Source organism: Lobosporangium transversale, assembly GCF_002105155.1.
Source record: "Lobosporangium transversale strain NRRL 3116 chromosome Unknown BCR41scaffold_16, whole genome shotgun sequence".
NCBI lineage: Eukaryota > Fungi > Mortierellomycota > Mortierellomycetes > Mortierellales > Mortierellaceae > Lobosporangium > Lobosporangium transversale.
The window spans coordinates 446527-470399 of NW_019028994.1; the positions used below are offsets into that span (position 1 = coordinate 446527).

The 23873-nt window shown below is 41.3% G+C and overlaps 7 protein-coding genes across 7 annotated transcripts; 4 read left to right on the forward strand and 3 right to left on the reverse strand.

Moving 5' to 3' along the window:
* Window positions 1–31: 31 nt before the first annotated feature.
* On the forward strand, window positions 32–2766 carry BCR41DRAFT_49902 (hypothetical protein). The gene is made up of 4 exons (XM_022030880.1): window positions 32–531; window positions 675–977; window positions 1121–2378; window positions 2524–2766. The coding sequence occupies exons 1-4, from the start codon at window positions 294–296 to the stop codon at window positions 2630–2632; spliced, it is 1908 nt and encodes a 635-aa protein (XP_021881921.1). The 5' UTR covers window positions 32–293; the 3' UTR covers window positions 2633–2766.
* Window positions 2266–5527, forward strand: BCR41DRAFT_49888 (kinase-like domain-containing protein). The gene is made up of 5 exons (XM_022030879.1): window positions 2266–2378; window positions 2524–3522; window positions 3623–4186; window positions 4285–4635; window positions 4820–5527. Exons 2-5 carry the CDS (start codon window positions 2708–2710, stop codon window positions 5208–5210), a joined length of 2121 nt encoding a protein of 706 aa, XP_021881922.1. The 5' UTR covers window positions 2266–2378; window positions 2524–2707; the 3' UTR covers window positions 5211–5527.
* A 184-nt stretch (window positions 5528–5711) lies between these two features.
* BCR41DRAFT_370346 (hypothetical protein) lies at window positions 5712–7031 on the reverse strand (the record flags this gene model as incomplete). Its single annotated transcript, XM_022026526.1, has 1 exon — window positions 5712–7031. One exon carries the CDS (start codon window positions 7029–7031, stop codon window positions 5712–5714), a length of 1320 nt encoding a protein of 439 aa, XP_021881923.1.
* Window positions 7032–11018: 3987 nt separating this feature from the next.
* On the forward strand, window positions 11019–12805 carry BCR41DRAFT_386157 (major facilitator superfamily domain-containing protein; the record flags this gene model as incomplete). The annotated part of the gene is made up of 2 exons (XM_022027764.1): window positions 11019–11344; window positions 11642–12805. Exons 1-2 carry the CDS (start codon window positions 11030–11032, stop codon window positions 12803–12805), a joined length of 1479 nt encoding a protein of 492 aa, XP_021881924.1. The 5' UTR covers window positions 11019–11029.
* A 1488-nt stretch (window positions 12806–14293) lies between these two features.
* On the reverse strand, window positions 14294–15492 carry BCR41DRAFT_405302 (major facilitator superfamily domain-containing protein; the record flags this gene model as incomplete). The annotated part of the gene is made up of 1 exon (XM_022029381.1): window positions 14294–15492. Exon 1 carries the CDS (start codon window positions 15449–15451, stop codon window positions 14294–14296), a length of 1158 nt encoding a protein of 385 aa, XP_021881925.1. The 5' UTR covers window positions 15452–15492.
* A 1202-nt stretch (window positions 15493–16694) lies between these two features.
* BCR41DRAFT_352645 (peptidase S8/S53 domain-containing protein) lies at window positions 16695–19710 on the forward strand. The gene is made up of 3 exons (XM_022023992.1): window positions 16695–17550; window positions 17601–17662; window positions 17764–19710. Exons 1-3 carry the CDS (start codon window positions 16860–16862, stop codon window positions 19588–19590), a joined length of 2580 nt encoding a protein of 859 aa, XP_021881926.1. The 5' UTR covers window positions 16695–16859; the 3' UTR covers window positions 19591–19710.
* A 1310-nt stretch (window positions 19711–21020) lies between these two features.
* BCR41DRAFT_405318 (major facilitator superfamily domain-containing protein) lies at window positions 21021–22792 on the reverse strand (the record flags this gene model as incomplete). Its single annotated transcript, XM_022029382.1, has 2 exons — window positions 21021–22184; window positions 22505–22792. The coding sequence occupies 2 exons, from the start codon at window positions 22790–22792 to the stop codon at window positions 21021–21023; spliced, it is 1452 nt and encodes a 483-aa protein (XP_021881927.1).
* Between the last annotated feature and the right edge of the window lie 1081 nt (window positions 22793–23873).

A 23873-nucleotide genomic window follows, 5' to 3' on the forward strand; every position in this document is an offset into this window, starting at 1 on the left:
CTTGGCAACATCCAGAAGCACGCAACTGAATTTCGCCTCTTGAGAAAAACAAAACTTGTATCTGTCATCGAACTGTGGCGTCCAGAGTGTGTAAAAAAATACACACACATACACACACACACACGCAATACTCTTTCATTAGGAAGTATTTCCAATCGGCGGTTTAACTGACAGCTCAACCAGAGAAGTACAACTGCGGTGCACCTAGTTTCGCATTAACAGTGTATTCAAGGAGATTTCACGATCACCTACGACGCTGATCAGAACGGAGGCGATCAAATTTAAAACAAACCATGCCACTGTATCCGAAATTGCCGCCCACGTCTTCATCTGGCGCATCAAATTCTTCAAATTCTACCACACCTAGACAGCAGTCTAGCTCATGGTCGGGCATACGACCGGTCGCAGATAATACTCCTGCAGTTCCAATGGTCATGCCACGAGTCAGCCGTTTACCCGTATCTCCGGGTGTCCCCACAAATATTCGATTCTTGTCATCCACAAGTGGTCAATCAAGCACGTCTGAATCAGGTACAGAGCCAAGAGCGATCATTCTTTGTTTCGCAAAGGCATAAGAATATTTATATTTAAATTCTCATCTAATATTCAAAGCAAAGTAACCGCAACCCTCCTCCACAAAATTTCACATTGACTAACAATGCTTTTGCGTTCAGGCAAAACAACTTCTTCTAAAGACTCGACTGGTCTCAAGATCCGAATCCCTAGAGATCTTCCCAATCTCCCTGATGCATTCCGAACAAAAGGAAACCTACGGCCAGTGCCTCCGCCATCACGGTCTTCACGCAAACCAGCAACATCGCCTACTATTGGTCGTTCACGTTCCATTGCAAGTGAACCATTATTTCAAACAAAGTTAATGTTTCAGAGCCGTGGCGGATCTGTCGATAATAGCAAGCGGACTCATACAGATATGATTACTGAAGACTCAAAAGGCTTGAAAAGTTACATGATGCTCGGTATGTCAGTTCTGTCTTCCTATATATATGTATACCTTGCTTTTTGTAAAGTGCAGAGATCGTTTTCTGTCCATTTAAAATTTTTGATAGAGTTTTTAATACATCCCCATAATTTGCTCCGCATCGTTATCCTGCGCCTCTAGAACCAAAGGGAAGTCTCAACAAAAAGTTCAAGCCAGTAAAGTCGGAGTCGATGACACCGGGTGTAGCTAAAGTAAACCCGAGTGGCTCTGTATCTCGACCTTTTACTACTCAAGCATCCAAGCCGTTGCCTGTTCCCAGCTCCATTCCAAGAGCGACACCTATAATTCCTCAAAATCCACCAGTAGAGACTCCAATTTCATCATCATCCGTCAATACTACGTCTATCGGCCTTAATCTCAAACATACAGCAGAGAAATCCACGCCTACTGGTCCACCAGCTAAGCGACCCCGTGGTACGAATGGATCTCGAGCTGGATCACCTATACCAGTGTCGGTACGAGCAATACTCCCAAAGCCGAACTCCCCTGCCAGCAGAGTTGCTGTTGATGATGAGAATGCAATGAAAGTGTCAAGACCGGCACCTATGGACGTAGAACGTCCATCCGAGCCGATCGTTGCTATCGATAGCACTAGTACCCTTGGTGCCGGCCCAGGAACTGTAGAGCCAACTAAGACTTCATCAGAAACCACCGCTCTAGATACTCTTAATCCAGAGCCCCTCAGCGTTAATACAGTCACTGCCTCTAATTATCTGCATGACCCCAATATTCCATCGAACGCAATGATTGAAGACGCGGCTAAACAAGCTAGCACGCACTCTGACCCGGGTGTAGCAAGTGTTTCTACTCCAGATCCAATGATAACGGTCTCCGAGTCTGGTAAAGGGATACGGTCGACTGATCTCGGAACAACTGACATTGCAGCCAAGGGTCTCAGTCCACGCAGAGAGGAAAGCACATCAACCTCAATTGTACCTGAAACCATACCCAGTTCAACGGAACCCATCCTGACAAGTCTTGAGTTTTTGCGCCTAGGCACTACAGTCTTGAATCGAATTTTGAGCAACCCTGTTTGCCACTATTTTATCAACAAAGTGCCCCTCGTCATGACAAAATACCACGCAGTTATCAAAAAGCCTGTGGACCTGAGCCTGATTGAATGCAAACTTTGGCGAACTGTCTTAAAAGTCCCAGCTGTGTCCGAAGGCGAGATGCCATCCACACTACGCGCTGCCAGGAGCTATGTTGGTGACGATGTATTGGAAGAAGGATACTCAGGTTACAAAGACTTTGAGGATGACCTGAAGCAAATATATCAGAATGCAGTCGTTTTTAATCCTCCGCATAGCACAGTCTACAAGGAGGCACAGGCATTCCAGGAGCTCTTTGTTACCGTGCTTCAAGCAATTCGTGACAAGTAGGCTTTTTTTTTTTTTTTTTTTTTTTTTTTTTAAAGAAAGGAGAACAAGGGTAAATCTGAAAGTTGCTCAACTCGCAACTATAATCAAATGGCTAATTGAACACGTGCCTTTTCTTTTTTTTAAATCAAATTCACATTCCAGTATCATTATTCCGCCACCTCAGGTCCCCCAAGAGATGTATACGCCCTCATTGGCTTCCCTGTCTAAGCCGGGGTATGTGATAACACGCTCATTACTGCAGGCATTGTGAATGTTTGAATAGATTATGATGTTTTTATTGCTTTCTAGCATCGCCAATACCCATTATTGAGTTCAAAATTACTACATGATCTCATTTAGGCCACTCTATCTTTTTCGAACGCATAACGTCCGTGAGATGGATCGTAAAATGACTGATCTTTCCATTGAATTATACGCAACCTTTCATCTGCCTCTTTTGCAGATCGCGCTGAGTTCTACACCACTATCTCCAGAGATGCCAAAGTTTACACGGCTATATATCACTAAAAACAGGAGTTTATTGCATCATTGCCGTGATGAGCCCTATGCGAAGATTGCGATCTTGGTTGATTATCATGCAGGCAAGCCATTCATTGCCGATGCTCAGACAACCCCTATTGGCGTAATAAAGCCAGGCTCGAGAGTGGTGCAGATCAAAGCGCGTGTAATCATTGCCAAGCCTATTGGGGATCGCCATGAGATGGTTACTGTGGGAGATCTCGATTGCCCAAGTGCCTGGATTATGATAGCATGCGTCAAAATTGTAGATATTGACGTGAATGTCCCCGCCAAGTTCGAAAGAGGCACTCTAAGCAAACTTCGCCATGAGATATTTGCTCTTAGCGGAAGCGCTCGACTCACTCCTGAGGAGGAGAGTGCATTTTCTGCGGCCTTAGGAATTGCGCCACCAAATGTAGTTGAGCACAAGCTGGAAGAATCTATTGCTGATACAGAATCCTTGAGTCAATCTACTGCTGTATCGAGCCCAACAGTCCTCGCGCCTGCTTCTTCTTCCTCTTCTTCCTCATATGATCAACAATCGGCTCAAGCAGCAAAAGCGCCCACTAAGACGATAGATACCATACTACCAGAAATAAGTTTAAGCTCATTTCGACATGCACCTTTGGCACTGGATAAAGAGTATGTGGGGTTGCAGTCTATTGTGAGGAATGTACCACTACCGCTAACAAAAAAAAAAAAAAAAAACTAAAATGGACTCAATTTAACTTTTAATTAATAGGAGCGCTGCTAAAACGGATCCTACACATCAAGAATCATCTGAGAAATCTCCTCCTCCCCCTATTCCTACATCACCTTCAATGCCTCTGAGTCACGTAAATGTCCCACTATCTTCAGTTCAGGCGCCCACACAAACCATGTCTTTACCTTCAAAGGACAAACTTGCACCAAAACGGTTGGAGCTTAATCCTGAAACAAATCTCCATGAATCAGAGCTGTCGAGCGAACAAATATCGCTAAGAGCCCTTTCAACACGTGAGATGCAGTTATTACGGGATCTAAAAGTGGTCTCTCAAGAAAAAGATGTACCGTACGTCTCCTGGAACTCGATTGAGCCAAGCTTGACAGTGGACTCTGCTCACGGCTTGTTTAAGAGAATATACCATGTTCAAGGCGACGACAGCCTTGTCGTTCAAAACTTTAAGGAGATGGACGCCGAGTCATTTGAGCAACGAGTCCGTGAGGTGGCATGCTTATTGAAGTTGCGTGGTTTGGAAGGAGTTGGCCAGATTCAGTCAATCATTGACGACGAGAGGGAGCAACTTGTTGGCCTCTCAATGACAAAGTGAGTGTTTCTCGATGGAGAAAATTTTTGGCCAATTTTCTCTATCTACAAAACCAATAACTAATTCCGTTGCATACATTTCTGAATATACTTTTTAGATATGCATATACACTGAAGACATATGCTACTAGTGCAAGGAACCCTCCGAGCGCAGAACAAAAGCTATGTGTCATTCGAGATATGGTTGCAGCACTCGCTTCTATCCACAGCGCCGGTCTAGCCCATCGCGACCTGAGTGAAGTTAATATTATGATTGATGAGGATCCAGTAGCAAAACTGGCAGATGAAACACCTCGCCCACTAGTCCGTGTTATTGATTTCGGAAAATCTGTCTTTGTTGAGCGAGAAGAGGTTATAAAATGGAGCATGAAAGAAGCGGTGCCTGAGGAGGAGCTGGATCTTCTTCCCTTAGTTGTTGTTCCACCTGATCATGGATATAAGCTCTACAGGTAAAGAACATTTTGTAGTCAATTTGGACGGTGTGTTCCATTTTAGTGTGTATTTGATGCTTAGCCTCTGATGAGATTGTGGACTTTGTCAACTGATCTGCGTTTTCTTTTCTATTTCCTTTTTTTTTTTTTATTATTATTATTATTATTAAAAAAAAAAAAAAAAAAAAAAAAATCACATTAGATCGATCCTGACGCTACCACGGTCTAAATTTGACCATGGACCTCTTCCACCTGTGGATCCTCAATTAGAAGACGTGTATTCAATGGGAGTCCTGATCTGGAGAGTATTTAGCGGCCAATCGCCATGGAGCGGCGTGATTGAAGACGACCTTACGAAGATTCGATATTTTGTCGGGACTGATAAACAAATCAGGTTCCAGTTGCAGCGTGAAGTAATCGGGGAGATGTCACGGGAGCTGCTGCTAAAGTGTTTGACTGCAGATCCAGCGACACGATGGAGTGCTCAGCAATTGAATGAGTGGCTTCAACGGCCGGAAGTCTTGAAAAAGCTGCTAGAAGAGTTCAAAGCCAGCGGTGGAGGGCGTAAAAAGAGGAGCACAAGGAAGGACTGAGGGGGAAACATAAATAGCTCCATTTTTTATTACTATAATCTTGGAGGATAAAACTTTGGAGCGAAATGGAGAGAACCAGAGATATAAGCAACCCCCATTCATGATTTTTCGTTACTTTACTAGAATATAATCTCAATCATCAAGGGACCCATTCTTTTCTTTTTCATTTTTTTCTTCCTTTTTTTGTTGTTTTCCCCTTTCCTTTATTCTCGTTTCTTTTTTCTTTTTTCTTTTTTCTCTCCCTTGTTCTTTCTTTTCTTCTTATGCAATCCATGTTTCTATTAACTTGTAATAAAATATAATATTTGGTTTAAAATAGAGGCAACGTAGAACAAGGTTTATATCATTGCAAACATTTCACTATTTCTAATGGACTGAAAAGAAGGAAAAAAAATAAAAATAAAAAAGCTAGAGTAGGATATAGGGTAGATACGTACAGATAACGGTATGGAAAGATAGGCCCTTGATGAGCTTTGGTAAATATATAAATACATAACGCATTTACCATTCAAAGAACGCAGCAATATAGAATACTGCCAGAACGGCTGCAGTCCAGGCATGATCAAGGCATAACCCCGTTTTAGCTGCAGAGGATTGTTTTGCGTTGTTATTGCTGTCGTTATTGTGGTTGATGGTGTTGATATTACTGAAATTGGAGATGTTATTCTTCGTATCCGAACTAGGCACAGATGTAAGAGAAGATCCAGCGGCAGAAGCAGGTACAGGGTCAGGGGCAGAAGCAGGAGCAGGGTCAGAAGATGCGACTCTATTGACATGTACCTTGGCGGGGTTGGGCTTTCCACCCGGAGACGCTTGCAAGCCTTTGATGCGGAACTGGCGATCCTGGACGATCATGACCTTAGGGTTAGAGGATAGGACGGCAGAATTTTGCGGTGAGGCCTTCAACGAGAATCTGTCATTGCCACTTGCAGTAACGCTGGTATCAAGGATATGTCTTGTCTTTCCTTTGACTAAAAACTCGAGCAATGAATCAAACCGTTTCTTCATGCTGTTGTTGTTGTTGTTGTTGTTGTTACCGCTATTGTCCACTTGTTGTTGTTGTGAAGCTTCAACTGGTTTCGAGTCCGAAGTCTTCAAGATAATCCTGAATTTTTCTGAAAAATCAAAATCGGCATTTAGAGTCTTTGGGATTTTCCAAGATTTCCAAAGAAATGGTTGGTTCTTGCTAGCTTCCTCTTGTGGCACTTTAGTGCCCTCAGGGACCAAGGTCGCTATACGGATTTTGCCAAATTCATCATAGAGCTCCAAGGAAGCAGTTTTAGGAGGTTGAGAACCTTGAGGGGTCAACATCCAGAAATCAATTTGGGATTCTCCAGCAAGGTACAATGGGCGATAATTGAGATAATAAAAATCTAGAGAAGGACCTGTAGTGGGTAAATAGGCCAGCTTTTGTTTGCCTGCAACCTGAGCCTCAATCCGAAGTTGAAGAGGCAATGCATTAGGATCAGACATCGAGAATGACATGGCGTTGACAACTTCCTTGGGCGCTATAGTATGTTTTGCTGGAGCAGCATCCGAGACTGAAAGAATACTTAAAGCGAAACATGTTAGACAAAAGAGTGTAATGGCCCTTCTTGCTGTCGAAAGAATAGAGTAGGAAGAGGAGGATCGGATATATTTTTGCTTGATCACTGATTTGGAAATTAATGAGCCACGTATTGGTAAAGTAGAGAAGGATGCTCCCGTGTTGATAGATGCAGGCTGGAAGAGGCCTCCTGTAGGCACTGGTATGGTCAAGGGCAGCATGAGCTTCCGGAGCGACGATCTCAAAAACGTTGACGAGACTGAGATCTTTAGCATTGTTTATAGTCAATGATTTCTGAGAACGCGTAGCGTAGGAAAAAAAGGCGACTATCAGAATGGAAAATGGGGACGATAGGAATACAAAGGAATAGGGGGGAGTCCTCAAAGAGAGAGTATTAAATACCCCAGTATCGAGAAGAAGCGAGTTGGGGGTTTTTTATTGTTTCGGTTCATTATGCAAGGACATTGCACGGCGGTCAGAAAATTAATTTTTACTCTTTTTACTGGTAGTCTTCGTATTTTATGTCATTCCACATTCTAACATTACCCAAGTTTATTTTTTATTTTTTATTTTTTATTTTTTTATTTTATGTAATACTATTTCCACTGTCGGAGGGAGACGATCAGCAGTTTGGAAAAATAACGATCAATAGGGAAAAAAGATGTTTTAACATCAATGTGTATTTATGAATATGTTCATGAGTATGTCTAGGATGATCATAGAATGTCTGACTCGAGGGTCTATTGCAATTTCAACTGAATCGAGTCTTAAGAACTTCGAGGAAATACAATTCACCGAAAAGAAAAGAAAAAAAAAACTTGCTGTGCAAGCCAGAAGTAAGAAGATTTAAAATCTCTAGATACGATAGCTACACGTTGACTATGGTGCATAGTTTTTTCAAGCCTCCTTTTTACTCTAATATTCAGTGTACTATTTGAGATGCCGTTGTTTTATGAGCAATGTGGTGTGCGATCGAGGCTGGATCCCTCTTACACTCTACCACCATACATAGATTAGAACGTATTCTAAACTTCGAGTCCGAGCCTCGGAAACTTCTTAGGCTGTCGATGATTCATTAGAAGTGGTTTACATTGATAAGCAAGCCTCTAGTGAGGAAAGAGCATCTAAAGCACATGGAATGAGCCTGCTTTTGATCTCTAAAACTAAGAAGAGATAGAAATAAAAGTATGAACAGGATGATTGCAGTATCTGGCGATGGATTTGAAATGAAAATGCGGGGGCGGTGAACTTTTTTTTTTTTTTTTTTTTTTTTCTATATTTTGTCTGTTCAAAGGGAAAAAAAAAAAAAAAAAAAAGAAAAAAAAAGTCTGATCTGCATGGCATGGTGCAAGGGAGTATTTTTACTAATGCTCGGTTGAAATTTTAAATTAAACAAATTTTTAATGATAGGGAGAGATAGAGAAGCGTAACTATATTTATTGGAGCATGCTTGTTAACTTTTCTTTTCTTTTTTTTCTTTGCGGGGTAATGCATATATGACGAAAGTTCAAATCCATTCCTATTGATAAGAGCATTACATCTTTTGCTAGAAGAATACTTTTTTTTGCCCGTCTGCATTAGCTTGGATATTCGAGGGCTGTCAAAAGTGGATAAAATATATACTTTAATTGATCAAAAAGTAAAAATGCGGGGTAAACTTTCATGTTGATCTTCTCCACTTTTTTCCATTTTCCATTTTCCATTTCCCTTTTCCTTTTCTCTTCTTTTTTTTTTTTTGTCATTTGCATAACTAACTTCCTTAGCGTCATTTTACCCCGCATTTCAATCCCAGTTCTTGAGCATTTGAGCATATCGGGCACTCATTAACGAGTGAAGTGATTTCTGTATATGGAATTCGAGACCAAGGGTTCTTTTGTAATTATTGCCAGGCAGGTCTCTTTATTGGGTCCTTATCATAATTGCCACGTAATATTTACATCTTTTGAATAAAAATGCAGCTGCACTTCCAAACTTCAGGAAGTAATAGTTGGAGCATGGATGAATTCGGAGATTCACATATGTTTGTCATTCAGCTACTGCGTTCTTTCAAGATAGTGAAAGCTAAAGCATTACCTTTTTTTTTTTTTTTTTGCTCTAGGCTAAGATAGAATGACTCGGTGCCTTCATCAAAATAAAGCAGTTTAGACGCGATCTTTTCGACATTATAAGAGCTATGAAATGCACTCCTTCATAGGATGATGATTGCTACAGAGGAAAAAGTCATCAACGTCAGCATCCTCAAAAAATAGACATTAGAGAAATAAATACTGTAATGGCTTAACGCTTTCTTTTCTTTCTTTCTTTCTTAAGAAATAAATAAGTAAAGGCCAGCAGAAGCCATTTGTTCATTTAAGCAACCTGGCAAAGCCTTATGCGGAAATGATCCATACAGATTTACTTCAGTGTTCCTGAATGAGGTTTTAGATCGAGGTTGGATCCTTTATTTATTTTATTTTTTTATTTTTTCTATGCTTTTTCTTATGTTGACCTTAATCCGAGTTCAGACCTCAAACAAGACTTGTCATAGTAATATTGCTTTAAATTTTTGGAAGACCCTCCTCTAACCAAGCTTCTCCTCTCACTTTTATCTCTTCTATGTCTAGGCCAAGTGCGCTTTGTTACTACCTTAGATGAAGCGGTGCATGCACACTTCAGTGACCCCAGGAAGAAATGGAGAAACGAACCAACCGTTAGCCAATAAATTCAGTTGAGCGTCGTACAGATGTGGGTGATGTAGGAATCTTAAATTTTTCCGTGCAAAATGTCGACGCAACACCAAAGTGGACGAAGATCTATACAATAGAGTTGTACCGAATAGAACTTTAAAATATCAAAGAGTAATTTAATATCTACTAATGTTCTTATATACATTTCCGGATGAAAGAAGCCGAGCAATACATCGTCTAGTTTTTAGTCTCCGAATACTTTTGGCATATACATGTACAGGAGTGAGTATGCAATGTAAACGAACAGAAAAACAAAACCTGTTACTCTTTTTTTTTTGTTTGTTTCTGTTTTTGAACCCTTCCTTACATTGTACACATTTCAATTTCCGAGGAGACCCTGCCCATTTAATACCATTTTTAATTTGAGGTACTTAAATGATCATGACACAAATCATTAAACAAATAAAGCAAAGAGATTTTGTTTTATAATTATCAGAGATTGAAGGATAAACGACGTGATTTATGTTGGAAATAATTTGGAAACTGGAAATATTCTAGTCTTGTTTCGAGCGTGCTTATGATATAGGTTACAAGTGAACGAAGGATAAAGAGTGAGAGAAGGTGGTTGTCAAGTGCATCCTTAATATTTGCCACAAACCCTCAAAATGTGGAGGAAATTGATCAGAAAAGCAAAAGAGGGAAGGAAGGCCATTTTTTACCTCCGAGATCCGGAACAATTGGATTCTTTTTTTTTTTTTTTTTTTTTTTTTGCTTTTTTGACAGCTGTTCCGTTACTATTACATTTCTATTTCAACTTCACTTGCCTCTAGGCAATCAATCTAACCCCCTATTTAAACGTATACTAAACAATTTTGCTATATTTTTTTCCAAGCCATTATCGCAGAACCTTGAATTCCTACCCTCCGATAACGCCTGCCCAAAAAAAGACTTATATGCATTCTCAAAAAAACTATAAAAGAGAAGCCCCGCTAGACCCTCATTCACTTTTTTCTCTTTTTTACTTGGCTCTTCCTTTCTCCGATCGGGCCTTCTTTATCCTGTCTTCTCCATTCTTATACATTCGTCTTCACTCTTCTGTATCTGTTGATCTACTCCAAACCATTTTTATCTGTGAAAAGTCTTTCCTTTTGACATCGTCATCTTGCACTTTGCAACAACAACAACAACAACAACAACAACAAGACCCCTTCTGCTTGTCAACAAAAATAACAACATCAATATACCCAAAATACCCCTGAGAATTCAGATTCAGTGTCTCAAATTTCCAAGCAGCTGTTTGACATCACGGACCTGGTCACACAGAATTCCTCTTCCTCTTTGCCTACACAACTGTAGTTCAAACATATCATATTCAACAAGTTTATTGCTTCATTACCCATATTGAAGAGAAAAAAAAAAATATTGCAATACTATCGACTTGTTGACAAGGTCGTTTACTTCTTTTATACTTCTCTTCCTCAAACACCATTTTTTGGTGTATGGTTCCAAAAAAATAATACATTCATATATCCTTTCTTCCATTTGTCAGATCAATCTGACCTCATATCACATTCTTTTTTGATTCCCCGCGCCTCGGCAATCTCAACATGACCAAATTCAACCTATTCCACTCAAGTCAAGGGAAGACTCTTACTAATAGCAGTGCTAGCTCTGTCCAGGAAAAGACAGAAAAGACAGCTGCTCATCATCATACCAAGCGACGTGCCTCATCTAGGCGTTCATCCTACGATTCTGCGATACAGGGCAATGGAGTTGTTCTGGCTAAAAATGAGCGTTATGATGCCGCACACCATGATCATGCCCATCATAGTCGTCCTGCCTCTATCAATGCACCTTTCGAGGATGGAGTTGTAATGGAATCCGGTATCCGAGGCTATCTCGTTGTCTTTGGTGGTTTCTTGGTAAGAGGCAAATATTTTTTTATAATTCCAATTACCAGTCCCTTTTTATTCACGGGACATGTTTTTATCCAGTGTTTGTTTCATTGATAAAGACCACTGTGTAAAAAAGCCACGTGTATTCCAGACACAGAGTTTGAACTTTAAAAGGGGGATTATTTTTTTTTTTTTTTTTTTTTTTTTTTTTTTTTCGTGGATTATCTCTACTTCCATGTGTTTGAGTGTTTGAACTACATATTCATGGGTTCATATTTAGTCTAACCTTTTCCTTTGTATGGTAATAATACGTTGAAAATGTAGATCATTTTGGCTGCAATCGGCTATGTCTCTATTTATGGGATTTTTCAGTCTCAATACACTGATATCTATGCTGCTAAAGGGGCATCCGCTTCTAGCGTCTCCTTTGTCGGATCCTTGGCTGTTGGCTTCCAGTTTGGCTTTACCATCATCTCTGGCCCCGTGATGAACCGCTTTGGATACAAGGTCGTCCTCTGGTCGGGTACCATCGTTGGTTCATTGGGTTTACTGCTTGCATCATGGGCTACTGAGCTTTGGCATCTATACTTAACTCAGGGTGTCATGTTTGGTATCGGTGTCTCACTCCTTAACCTCGCTGCGACTGCTATCCCTCCTCTGTGGTATGCCAAGAATCGCTCGCTTGCTATGGGTATATGCTTTTGCGGTGCTGGTGTAGGAGGTCTTGTTCTAGGCTTTATTATCCCTGCATTGATCAACGCAGTCGGAATCTACTGGACCCTTCGCATCTTTGCGATCTTCCATTTCGTCTGCACAGCATTTGCTTCGCTTGTGATGCGAGCGCCTCGCCAGCTCTCAGGTCCACCCATTGACATTCGCAAGGATACGATCAATCTTCAAATCCTCAAGGATCCAGGCTTCATGCTCTGGTTCATTAGCGCTGCCCTTTTCGGCTTTGCATATGTTGTTCCTTTTACTTATGTACCTTCATATGCTAAGGACGTCGTTGGCCTTGACCCTAATGTCCAAGGTGGTCAACTGTTGTCTATTATGTCAGCTGCCAATGCTGTGGGCCGAGTCATGATTGGCATCGCTGCTGATCGTATAGGGGCTATCCGAGTGGCTACTTTTACGTTCGTGGCTGCTGGAGCGTCTTGCTTCATTTGGATGTTCTCGCATTCGTATGGTGCCCTTGTTGGATTTGCAATCGTACACGGTTTCTTCTCGGGCGGATTCTTCACATTGGTGGCATCGATCACAGCCAACATTGTGGGATTGACTCATTTGGGGTCTGGTTTGACAATCATCTTTTTGACCAATACACCTGGTAACTTATTTACACTTCCTATTGCTGGCAAGATAGTGGATTCTGTTGGTGGCTACAAAGCGATGGTTGGGTATAATGCTGCCATGTACCTTGGTACAGGCCTGCTTCTGTGCATCTTGATGTTTTATAATCATTATACCAAGAGGGTTGATGCTATTTAAAAAAAAAAAAAAAAAAAAAAAAGTAGCTTTTCCCTGTTTATAATTTAAATTAATAAAGTATATATTTTCATTCTATCCATGTATAAAATAAAATACATCGTTGCCTCAAAAGGTCAATCAGGGTCTTGAAACAAAGTCTGTGCGCAAAAGCGTCAATGTCAACAGTCAATAGTTTTGAAACTTTCGTTCTCGATCATCGCAGCGTTGAAGAAATAGAGGGCATAAAGCGGATAGTCTCAATTGTTCTGGGGTGGCGGTGCTATTAGGCACGTGATCAGTTTACCATGTCAAGCATTGCTTTTTTTTTTTTTTTTTTTTTTTTAATCTGGAACTACACAACCTCCTGAGTTAGTCGAAAACAGGATACTCGAACAGAACAATGTGCTCATGTTATGCAAAGTCTAGTGGACGACAGCTGCTTGATAGCCAGTCAGTTGCCTCTTGCAATCATTTCAAAGATGTAAGTGTTCGCCTTTAGGATACTCAGTCTAGGTCACTTCATATGTGCTCTGCAGATAAACGTTTTGTATATAATATCCAGAGCGTTATTCTCACCCGGCAGCTATGTCAATAAAAGGGTATAAAACCAATATATATATAAAGACTAAAGCATCTCCAAGAAGCTGCACCTCTTTCTTCATTTTACTCCTATGGTTTGAATGTGATTCTGAAAAAATGCTAAGCAGTCTACATAAATATTTGTTTTTAAGTTTACTCTCTTATTCGTACATACACTTTTATCAATGGAAACTACTACTAAGTCTATGTAAAAAGGTACATAATACTTTCAAGCGGGCGCAAGTGAAACAAAGACGGCTCTTGTTTCGATAGGAAAATTAACATGGAGAAAATTTAGTCCACAACAGCAAAACGACGACAGAAGGTTTTTATTGTCACGCAGGGATTGGGACAATAAATACATGAAGGTGATCAAAACTTCGGGCCTTTTACTCATCCAAGTGCAAAAAAACATAAAAAAAAATAATAATAAAAAAAGAAAAAGGAAAATGCATTAACTAAATGTCGACCTTCTGCTGAAGGGATGTATCCAATGGGTTCTCCATAGGGCGAAGGTTTGCTGTCTGTTTATTGGCACCATACGGGCTGTGCCATGTTTCATGACAATCCTCATTTTGATTATGTAGGTCGCCAATTTTCTTTTGAAAGAGTAGTGATGATATTGTTGATAGATTTTTTAGTACTTTGAGATAAAGATGATGAAGAAAAAGAGGCATTGTCCTTTGTTATCACACAAAGGACGTGTTCCAACAATATACCCTTTTTATATGCCAACAAGTGTTCTTGCTATAATTTATCCTCAATGGCATGCTGAATATTAACTCTTTTAGTTGCGAGGCGCATATGAAATGACTACGGGCGCTGCAAACACTATTGTATATTTGGACCAGTAGTCTAAACGATTTATTTGGTAAAGTTCCCTTTTTTTTTAATTGTTATTATATACATTATTATATTTTTTGTTTTTGTTTAAACAGAGTCGACCCTTCTGGTATAATGGTTATAAAACATCAAGATGCATAGGAATAGAGCCGATCCAAAGTACATGGCTGCATTGTATCCAATCATTCCCTTGTAGCCGCCAGTAGATCCCAACATATTGCCAGCAATAGGAAGAGTAAGTATATTGCCGGGCGTATTCACCAAGAAGATAATTGTCAATCCGGACCCCAAGTTAGCCAGTCCTATGGTATTGGCTATAATCGCTGCCACCAAGATGAAGAATCCACCGGAGAAGAAACCGTACATGATTGAAAACCAAACAAGAGCACTATACGAATATGAGGCCATCCAAAGGAAACAAGACGCTCCAGCTGCCATTAAAATAAACGTAGTCACACGGATGACCCCTAGGCAATCAGCAGCAAAACCAATCGTGATAAGGCCTACCGCATTAGCGGCTGACATTATAGATATCAAATGGCCACCTTGGATATTGGGATCAAGGCCAACAACATCTTTAGTATATGAGGGGATATAAGTGAAAGGAACCATGTATGCGAAGCCGAAGAAGGCAGCACTAATAAGCAGGAATATGAACCCCGGGTCCTTGAGGATTTGAAGGTTGAGTACCTCCTTGGGAACGATAATGCGTGAGCCTGAGAGCTGACGAGGTGCTCGTATCACAATCGAAGCAAATGCTGTACAGACGAAATGAAGGATTGCAAAGATACGAAGGGCCCAGCGGAGTCCGACAGCATTGATCAATGCAGGGATAATGAAGCCGAAGACAAGGCCACCAATACCAGCACCACAGAAGCATATACCCATAGCAAACGATCGATATTTATCATACCACAGAGGAAGGATCGCTGTCACAGCAAGGTTAAGGAGTGAGACACCAATGCCAAACATGGCACCCTGAGTCAGGTATAGATGCCAAAGCTGACTACCCCATGAAGCAAGTAGCAAACCTAATGAGCCGATGATGCTACCTGACCAGAGGACAACCTTGTATCCAAAGCGGTTCATAAGAGGACCAGAGATGATAGTGAAACCAAACTGGAAACCAACAGCCAAGGATCCGACAAGGGAGACATCAGAAGTAGATGCTCCTTGAGCGCCATAGATATCATCATATTGAGACTGGAAAATACCGTAGATGGAAACATAGCCGATAGCAACCATAATGGTCTATGTTATTCAGATGTTTGTCATTTGTTGAGGAGTAGAAGAGCTGAGTTAGCACTAACAAATCAGGTTTTGTATTTGAGGAAGGATATGCAATTTTTTTCCTTTGAATCAGTGACACATCACTGAATCAGACACACGCGCCACCCCTTCCTAGAAACGGTATAGTCCCTTACCAAGAAACCGCCGAGGACAACGAGGTAACCTCGAAAACCAGACTCCATTACAACTTCCTCTCCGAATGTCGATGCCGTATCGACATACGTAAAAGGATCGCGGTAGTTATGTTCATGGTGGCCCAAATCATATGCCTCATCCTTTTCCAGAACAAGTTTATTCCCCTGTATCGGAGCCTCATAGGATGAACATCTAGAAAAAGTCTTTTCTGTCTTCCCTTGAGCAACGCTGGCATTGCTGTTCAAAAGAGTTTCCTCTTTGTTTGGATATAGCGGGCTGATTTTAGTCATGATGAGGTTGTAGGGGTGAGGGCTCAAAAAGGATTAAAAAATATAATAATCAGTTTGAAGAAAAGGATGTAAAAGTTTGTATAATATGAATGTTTTTGGAATAAAATACGAAAATAAGGTTATACTAGACCCGTCGAAAGTCTTCCAATCCACATGCTTGTTGCTTCCTTTTCCTTTCTCAAGGAAAAAGGACTCTCCTGCAGGGTATGGATGTTGCACTGTTTGTAAATCATTTGAGTTTCTATTATATACATATGCATATACAATTACACTATATATATTATGAATTCAGTTCCTTTCTAGAGCATATCGCCACACTTCTCCCTTCGGCTCTCTTTCCCACTTGACGGTTCCGTATCCTAGTCTACTTTTGTACTATTCAATACTGATCCCTAGATTCACCATGGAAGAATATGTGGAAGTGATGGGAAAGACTACAGTAATCCTAGGCTCGTTCCCATCCCTCTTCACTTTATAAAGGTGACAGGAAATTCCATTTCCTTTTTCACCCAAAGTGAAGGGACTGGGAATGAGCCTACAGTAAACCAGGAAAAATCCAGATCTCAAAAAGCCAAGTGCTCTAGACATTTGAAATGAAAAAACAATGAGGATGCAGAACCGTTTTATTTGTTTGTTTACGACAATCTAATAAAATTATTATTATACTGTGGCCCAAAAGAAAAATGTACTCAGCCCAGTGGATGGAGAAGTTGTATAAATACATCCTTTCCTTTCCTCTTTATTTTATTTTATTTTATTTTTTTCCTTAGCCATCAAGGACTCCCTTCATTGATCTACTATCCTTCTCCCTCCCTCAGCTCTTTAATCAGCCCCCTTCCCTCCCTCACCGGTCTTGACAGACAGATCCTAAAAAAATTCATACCCCATTATCCTTACTTCTTCCCCTTTAGATCCATACCCTTGCGTAAAGCATCACCATGAAACTCACAGCCACAATCCTTTCTGTTGTGGCAGCGGCCTCTTTGGTCTCTGCAGGCACATTCCACCCTCATAAGATCAATCCTAACGATACTATCTCCAATGGTTACATCATTCAGTATGATGACAATGTTAACCACGCTCAGGTACAGAACTCTTTGAAGTCTCATAAGGTCGACTTCAAGGTTCGTAACCAGTACAACGTCTTCAACGGAGCCGCTGTTACTCTCAAGTCTGGTCATAAGGGTGAGGAGCTTGCCAAGTTGCCTGGTGTCAAGAACGTCTGGCCCATCACCTTGTACAGAATCCCCAAGCTCCAGAAGAGCAACATGAATAGCAATGATCCAGCGGCCGCTTCTCTTCACACTATGACTGGTGTTGACATTGTCCACAAGAAGTACAAGTTGACCGGAAAGGGTGTCAAGGTCGGTGTCATCGATACTGGTATTGATTACAAGCACCCTTCCTTTGCTGCCCCTGGCGCTAAGGAGGGATGCTTTGCTCGCTATGGCAAGAACTGCCGTGTCAAGTACGGTTGGGACTTTGTTGGTGATGATTACACTGGAGAAGATCCCAAGCCTGACTCGGATCCTCGTGATTGCGGGGGACATGGTACTCACGTTGCTGGTATTCTCGGTGGTGGTGCTGTGGACTCCAAGACCTCTCCTAAGCCTCCTCAGCCGTTTGTTGGTGTTGCCCTGAAGTTACTTTTGGTGCCTATCGCATCTTCGGATGTAAAGGCTCTGCTGGAGATGATGTTATCCTTGCTGCCATGGAGCTGGCCTTCAGCGATGGCATGGACGTAAGTTTTAATTCACTCTTTGTATAAGCAGTGTATGTACGTGTTTTTTTTTTTTTTTTTTTTTTTTCAATTTGCTCACAGCCTTTTATTTATTTTGTTAGGTCATCAACATGTCACTTGGAAGTGGTTCCGCTTACAAGAACAAGCCAGTTTCTATCCTCGGTGATAAATTGATTGCTCACGGCATGGCTTTGGTTGCTGCTGCTGGCAACGATGGTTCTGACGGAGTCTGGATGGTTTCAGATGATGGTTTGGGCGACCTTGCTAGCTCCATTGCCTCTATCGACAACATCTACGGCAATTATGATTCCGTCTCCTATGGCGGTGCGGCACACCCTTATAGTCCATCTAAGCACTACAACAAACGCATCGATCTTCCTGCCAGCGCTACTCTCGTCCCTATCTTTGAGAAGGATGGTTCGCTTTCAGATGGATGCGATCCCAACATCTACAAGAGCACTGATGTCAAGGGTAAGGTCGTCCTTGTCTTTGGTGATCTCACTCGTTGCGAGTCTGCTCGTGGTGTCAACGCCAAGGATGCCGGTGCTGCTGGTATCCTGGTCCAGACCACTCCCATCGGACTCACAGCCTTGACCGGCAATCCCGGTTTCCCCATGGGTTCGATTGAAAACAAGGCTGGTAATGACATGCTTGCTGCCTGGAAAAAGGACCCCAAGACTCGATTGGTTTGGAGCAAGAAGCCCTCCAACTTCTTGATCGAAAATGGTGGAGCTCCTTCAGTCTTCTCTTCTTTCGGTTTGGATGGAGACCTTCGCTCCAAGCCTGATTTTGCTGGTCCTGGTGGCAATATCTTGTCAACGTTTCCCCTTGCTAAGGGTGGTTATGCTATCCTCTCCGGTACCTCCATGGCCAGCCCCTACGTTGCTGGTGCTCATGCGTTGTATATTCAAGCCAAGGAATCCAAGCCCCGTGGTGATAAACTTCGTCAGATTTTTAAGAACACTGCTACTATCGTCTCCAACTTTGGCCCCAAGACCAAGGCATCTGCTGCTAAGCAGGGTGCTGGTCTCATCAATGTCTTGAGCGCCATCACTACCAAAACCTCCATCTTCCCTGACCATATTGACCTTCTTGACTCGACCCATTTCAAGAAGACTGTCAAGATTTCGATTAAGAACGAGGGAAAGCACACTGAGACCTACACACTCTCTCACATCCCTGCCGATACTTTGAACTCGTACCCCAATAAGAACACCTTCCCTTTGGGTACCCCTGTCATTGAAGCTGCTTATGCCACTGTCAAATTCTCTGCTGACAAAGTCAATATCCCTGCTGGTAAGACTGCCAAGATCACTTTGACATTCAAGGAGCCCAAGAAGGGCGATGCTTCAGAATTCCCACTGTACTCTGGATATGTTGTTGCGATTCCTAAGACTAAGGGCGGTGTTGCTGTTCATGTTCCATACACTGGTGTCAAGGGAGATATTGCCAAGGTTCCAATCTTTGACACCGACAGTGGTTTCCCCTTGTTGCGCGCACATCAGGCTGATGATTCATTGGAGGAGGTTACTCCAGATTATCAATTCAATCTTACCAGCACAAAGTTGCCAGCTATTTTGACCCGTCTTGGTTCGCATACTCCTGAATTCAGCATCCGTATCTTCGATGATAAGAAGAACTTTGTTGGATATGCTCGTGCTCACAGATCCGGCCTTGTACAATTTTTTGGCTGGCTGGGACGTGATCCCACCTATAGAAATGATGGTTCTCTCTATTTCAATACCTGGATCTGGGATGGTATGTACACCAAAACCACGGATCCATCCGAGACTCCAGTGCTTCTCTCCAGACATGGAGTTTATAGCCTTGTTGTCGCTGCCCAGCACAAGTTGAGCAAGGGCGCCTATCCTAAGGACTTTGAAACACATGAGTTCAGCAACATTGTCATTACGGGACAGCAGAAGTAAAAGAGTTTTTATTCACTCAGGAGTGGAGGGGCGCCATCCTTCATCTTTATAGTGTATAATCTTCTATCATTATAACATTTCATATCATCATGAAATAAAATAAAACAATGGAAAAATGCCGTTTTCCTTGTCCCTGCAATGCCGATCATACGTCGCACTATTAGGAGATAGACCAGTCCGGCAATCAGTGTGGCCCCATAAAACTGGCACTTGCACTGGTCATGTTGAAGCTCTAGATAATTATTGCTACCATATCGGTTATCGCGGTATGACTTTATCCACCGTTATCTACGTCTCTTAGTGAAGCACTATCCCTTTGAGGCGTTTCCATGATTTTTCTCTTTTTTTTTTTTTTTTTTTTTTTTTTTTTCATAAAACCAACTCTTTTGTTACCGAGTGACTGAGAAGATAGATTATAGAGAAGAACAAAGCAGGGGTTCGTTCATTGCTACATACCAGAAGACCCAGTCTCCTGGCTCCTTATCAATCTCTTGAAATAAGCTCGAGAGCTTGTGGGCTGGGGATTTCATTATATAACCATAGACACAAATGAACAGCTAACTTCTTAACACTCAAAATAGGTAGAACGTAACAGGTATTTCTGTTGGTAATGCAACAGCTACTATTACTACAGCAGTAACTGTAACTATCCCTACGACCGTAAGGGTTGGAGGACACATTTGTCCTGTAAAAAGTCTGCAGTAGATCAATGTAAAGATATTGGCGCCACAGCCATAAATATATTTTTCGAGTAACCTCCGAATGTATTGCAGCCAATTAGTTTACTTGAAATGAGCCCGCCGCCACCACAATAAGCCACATAACCAATTCATTTTAGAATAGTATTAGTATATAGATGAGAAGGAGAAATTTAAATGAACCAAACGACTGTGTCAACAAGTCGGATATTACTTCAATATTTTTTTTTCTTCTTTTTCCTTTGAAAGAAATATATACTGAAGAACAAAATTATGCAGTGCACTTTGTGATGCCAAATAATAAGAACTTTGAGATAGGAGGAAATACACGTAAAGAAGAAGGAGACTTCTAGAGGAGCAATGTCCCATAAATCAAAAGACTATGGGAAAGAAAAAAAAAAAAAAAAAAAAAAAAAAAAAGAGGGAGAGAGAGAGGATGAAGAATAAAGAAGACAAGATCAAAGAAAAAAAAATAAAGTGAAGAAAATAAGCACAAAAAAAAAAGAAAAAAGAAAAAAAAAGAAGAGTGAGGATCTACAAGTGCCTCTTATATATATTGCAGATTCTCGAGACTTCATGCTAAATGCGTATAAGTGGAGCGAATTGTCATTTAACCTGTATTGAATAATTGGATAGTTTACTAAAAAAAAAAAAATACGCGTCCAAGTCAAAAACTGTATTGCAGGGGGCCAGAGTTTTATTTTTTATTTTTTACTGTCCTTTGCTTTCTGTTTAAACATTATCAGCTCTCTTGGCGTAACGGCTATAAATCATAAAGAGACACAGAAAAAAAGCTGTACCAAAGTACATCGCTGCATTGTACCCAATCATTGCCTTGTAGTTGCCAGTATATTCCAAAATCTTGCTAGCAATAGGAAGCGTAAGTAAGCTGCCAGGCGTACTGACCAAAAAGATCATCGTCATCCCAGACCCCAAGTTAGCCAATCCTACGGTGCTGGCTGTAATCGCTACCACCGAGGTGAAGAACCCACTCGAGAAGAAGCCATACATGATTGAAAAGCAAGCAAGCGCAGCATACGAATGTGAAAACATCCAAAGGAAACAGGATGCTCCAGTCACCATAAATACAAAGATGGTCACGCGGATAGCTCCTAGACGATCGGCAGCGTAACCAACTGTAATAACGGCCACAGCATAGGCGGCTGACATCAAAGACAACAACTGACCACCTTGGACATTAGGATCAAGGCCAACAACGTCCTTAGCATATGCGGGGATGTAGAGGAAAGGAACCATGCACCCAAAGCCGAAAAGAGCAGCACTCATGATCAAAAACACAAAGCCTGGGTCCTTGAGGATTTGAAAGTTAATCATAGTCTTGTGAACTACAATAGGTGGGCCTGAGAGCTGGCGAGGTACTCGCATCACAATCGAAGCGAATGCTGTGCAGACAAAATGGAAAATTGCATAGATGCGAAGGGTCCAACTGAGTCCAACAGCATTGATCAATGCAGGGACGACAAAGCCAAAGACAACACCCCCTGTACCGCTGCCGCAGTAGATTATGCCCATAGCAAGCGAACGGTGCTTCTTGTACCACAAAGGAGGAACAGCTGTCACAGCGAGGCTGAGGAAAGAGATACCTATGCCAAGCATGACTCCCAGGGTGAGGTATAGATGCCAAAGTTGAGTAGCCCATGAAGCAAGCAGCAAACCCAATGAGCCAATGATAGTACCCGACCAGAAGACGACCTTGTATCCAAAGCGGTTCATAAGAGGACCGGAGACGACGGCGAAACCATATTGAAAACCAGCAGCCAAGGATTGGATAATGGCGACGCTAGAATCAGATGCTCCACGAGCTCTATAAATATCAAGGTACTGAGAGTGGAAAATACCGTAAATGTTGACAAAACCGAACGGGGCCATAATGGCCTATGTTATCCGCATAATTGCCATACATTGAGAGGTATATAGAACGAATGAATTAGGCTAACAGATGAATCCAGAGGCATGCAGTCCGTATGCGAAGAAAAAAAAAAAAAAAAAAAGAAATTGGGGGAAAAAAGACAAATAAGAATCCTTGTTGGGAAAAAAAGACACGTCATCATCTTTTTTTTTTATTAATTAGTGACACACAATTGAATCAGACACGCCCCCCATAATCCTCACAGACGAAACACGACGGCAGTAATTTTAGGTTTTTCTTTAAGGAAAAAAAAAAAAAAAAAAAAAAAAAAAAGCATATCCTTTACCAAGAAACCGCCAAGGACAATGAGATAGCCTCGGAAGCCAGATTCCATTACAACGTCTTCGATTATTGTCAACGAATCAACAGAAGAAGGACCATCATGGTAATCATGGTCATGGTGTGTCGAGCCACAACGCTCCTCCTTATCCAGAGCAAGTTTATTGTCCTGTATCGCAGCGTTGTAGGATGAGCCCCTAGAAAAGCCCCTGTCTGTCTTTTCCTGGGTAAAGCTGGTATTGTTGTTTGTAAGGGGTTTCGCTTGGTTTGAGTCGAATGGACTGACTTTGGTCATGATGAAATCATAGAGGTACGCGAAGCGAAGGCGGAAGGGGAGAGAGAAGGAGAACAAGTAATGTGGTATATAGGTATATAATTGATTCAAGCAGATATATAATTATATTGATGGGTATTTGAGGAAGAGAAAGTCAAAAGAAGCAAATAACCTTATCAACAAGTTGATGATAGGTCAATAGAAAACAATAAATTTAATAAAGAATAAGATCACAGATTTAGATACGAAGCGCGACCGGTATGTAGTGTCGGATAATAGGAGCCTTGAGGTCTGGAGAGTGGGGTTTTTGTGATTATAGATGTTAAAAAGCATGGAATGAACAAAGATGATCGAGAGGAGCGACGTTTCGTAAATCAAATCACAGAAAAAAGAAAAGGGTTTGGACTAGACTCACTAATGATGAAAAGAAAAAGAAAAAAGAAAGAACGAGAAACCTCTTACATATTACGAGGATATTTCTATACCAAAGTTGTGCTGTCGTGTTTGCATTGGACAATTTCGTTCCAAGGTCTGTGACAAAGATAAGGTTTCAAGTCTGTGCCACGTTCGATTAATTTCATTGGCTTCGTTTCCGCATGAACGTTTTAAACAAAAGGACAATGGAAAGCTAAAGACGTAAAGCAATGTATTGAATGAATCTTTTGCATAATCAATTATTCAAGGCATAGCCTACAGGTCAAGATCAACACTACTTTAATGGTAAAGAGAGGATCAATAGTAATATATAGCAGTGGTAGTGATAATATAATAAAATACTAATAGCTTAAGAGATGGATGAAAGTGATGACTCGACCCCAAAATTTCCATTCAGGGCCACTTAAATTGGTCCCTACAGTCTTACTTAACCGAGTGCCCCTTTCAAGTACATGTAATTTTTTTTTTTTTAAAAAAACTGGCTTTTAAGGGATCCTAATAAGGCTTGTCGCCAGCCTGTCATTTATGTGCAATATACTAACGTTACTGACAGGGTCAACGTTTTCAAACTTCTCCAAGCGGCATGGGTTCTGCCTATATTTGGAAGTTATCCAGTACTCTTCACCTGTGTGAAATATACTATATCTGAATGGGTAGGGTTACAACG

What these genes read in the sequence shown, in the direction of transcription:
- BCR41DRAFT_49902 (XM_022030880.1), top strand. Translation starts at nt 294, where the DNA reads ATGCCACTGTATCCGAAATTGCCGCCCACGTCTTCATCTGGCGCATCA. An exon ending in ATCAAGCACGTCTGAATCAG is followed by an intron (nt 532 to 674) that starts GTACAGAGCCAA and finishes TTTTGCGTTCAG; the next exon opens with GCAAAACAACTTCTTCTAAA. An exon ending in GAAAAGTTACATGATGCTCG is followed by an intron (nt 978 to 1,120) that starts GTATGTCAGTTC and finishes CTGCGCCTCTAG; the next exon opens with AACCAAAGGGAAGTCTCAAC.
- BCR41DRAFT_352645 (XM_022023992.1), top strand. Translation starts at nt 16,860, where the DNA reads ATGAAACTCACAGCCACAATCCTTTCTGTTGTGGCAGCGGCCTCTTTG. An exon ending in GCCTCCTCAGCCGTTTGTTG is followed by an intron (nt 17,551 to 17,600) that starts GTGTTGCCCTGA and finishes TCGGATGTAAAG; the next exon opens with GCTCTGCTGGAGATGATGTT. An exon ending in CCTTCAGCGATGGCATGGAC is followed by an intron (nt 17,663 to 17,763) that starts GTAAGTTTTAAT and finishes TTATTTTGTTAG; the next exon opens with GTCATCAACATGTCACTTGG.
- BCR41DRAFT_49888 (XM_022030879.1), top strand. Translation starts at nt 2,708, where the DNA reads ATGATCTCATTTAGGCCACTCTATCTTTTTCGAACGCATAACGTCCGT. An exon ending in CCTTTGGCACTGGATAAAGA is followed by an intron (nt 3,523 to 3,622) that starts GTATGTGGGGTT and finishes TTTAATTAATAG; the next exon opens with GAGCGCTGCTAAAACGGATC. An exon ending in GTTGGCCTCTCAATGACAAA is followed by an intron (nt 4,187 to 4,284) that starts GTGAGTGTTTCT and finishes TATACTTTTTAG; the next exon opens with ATATGCATATACACTGAAGA.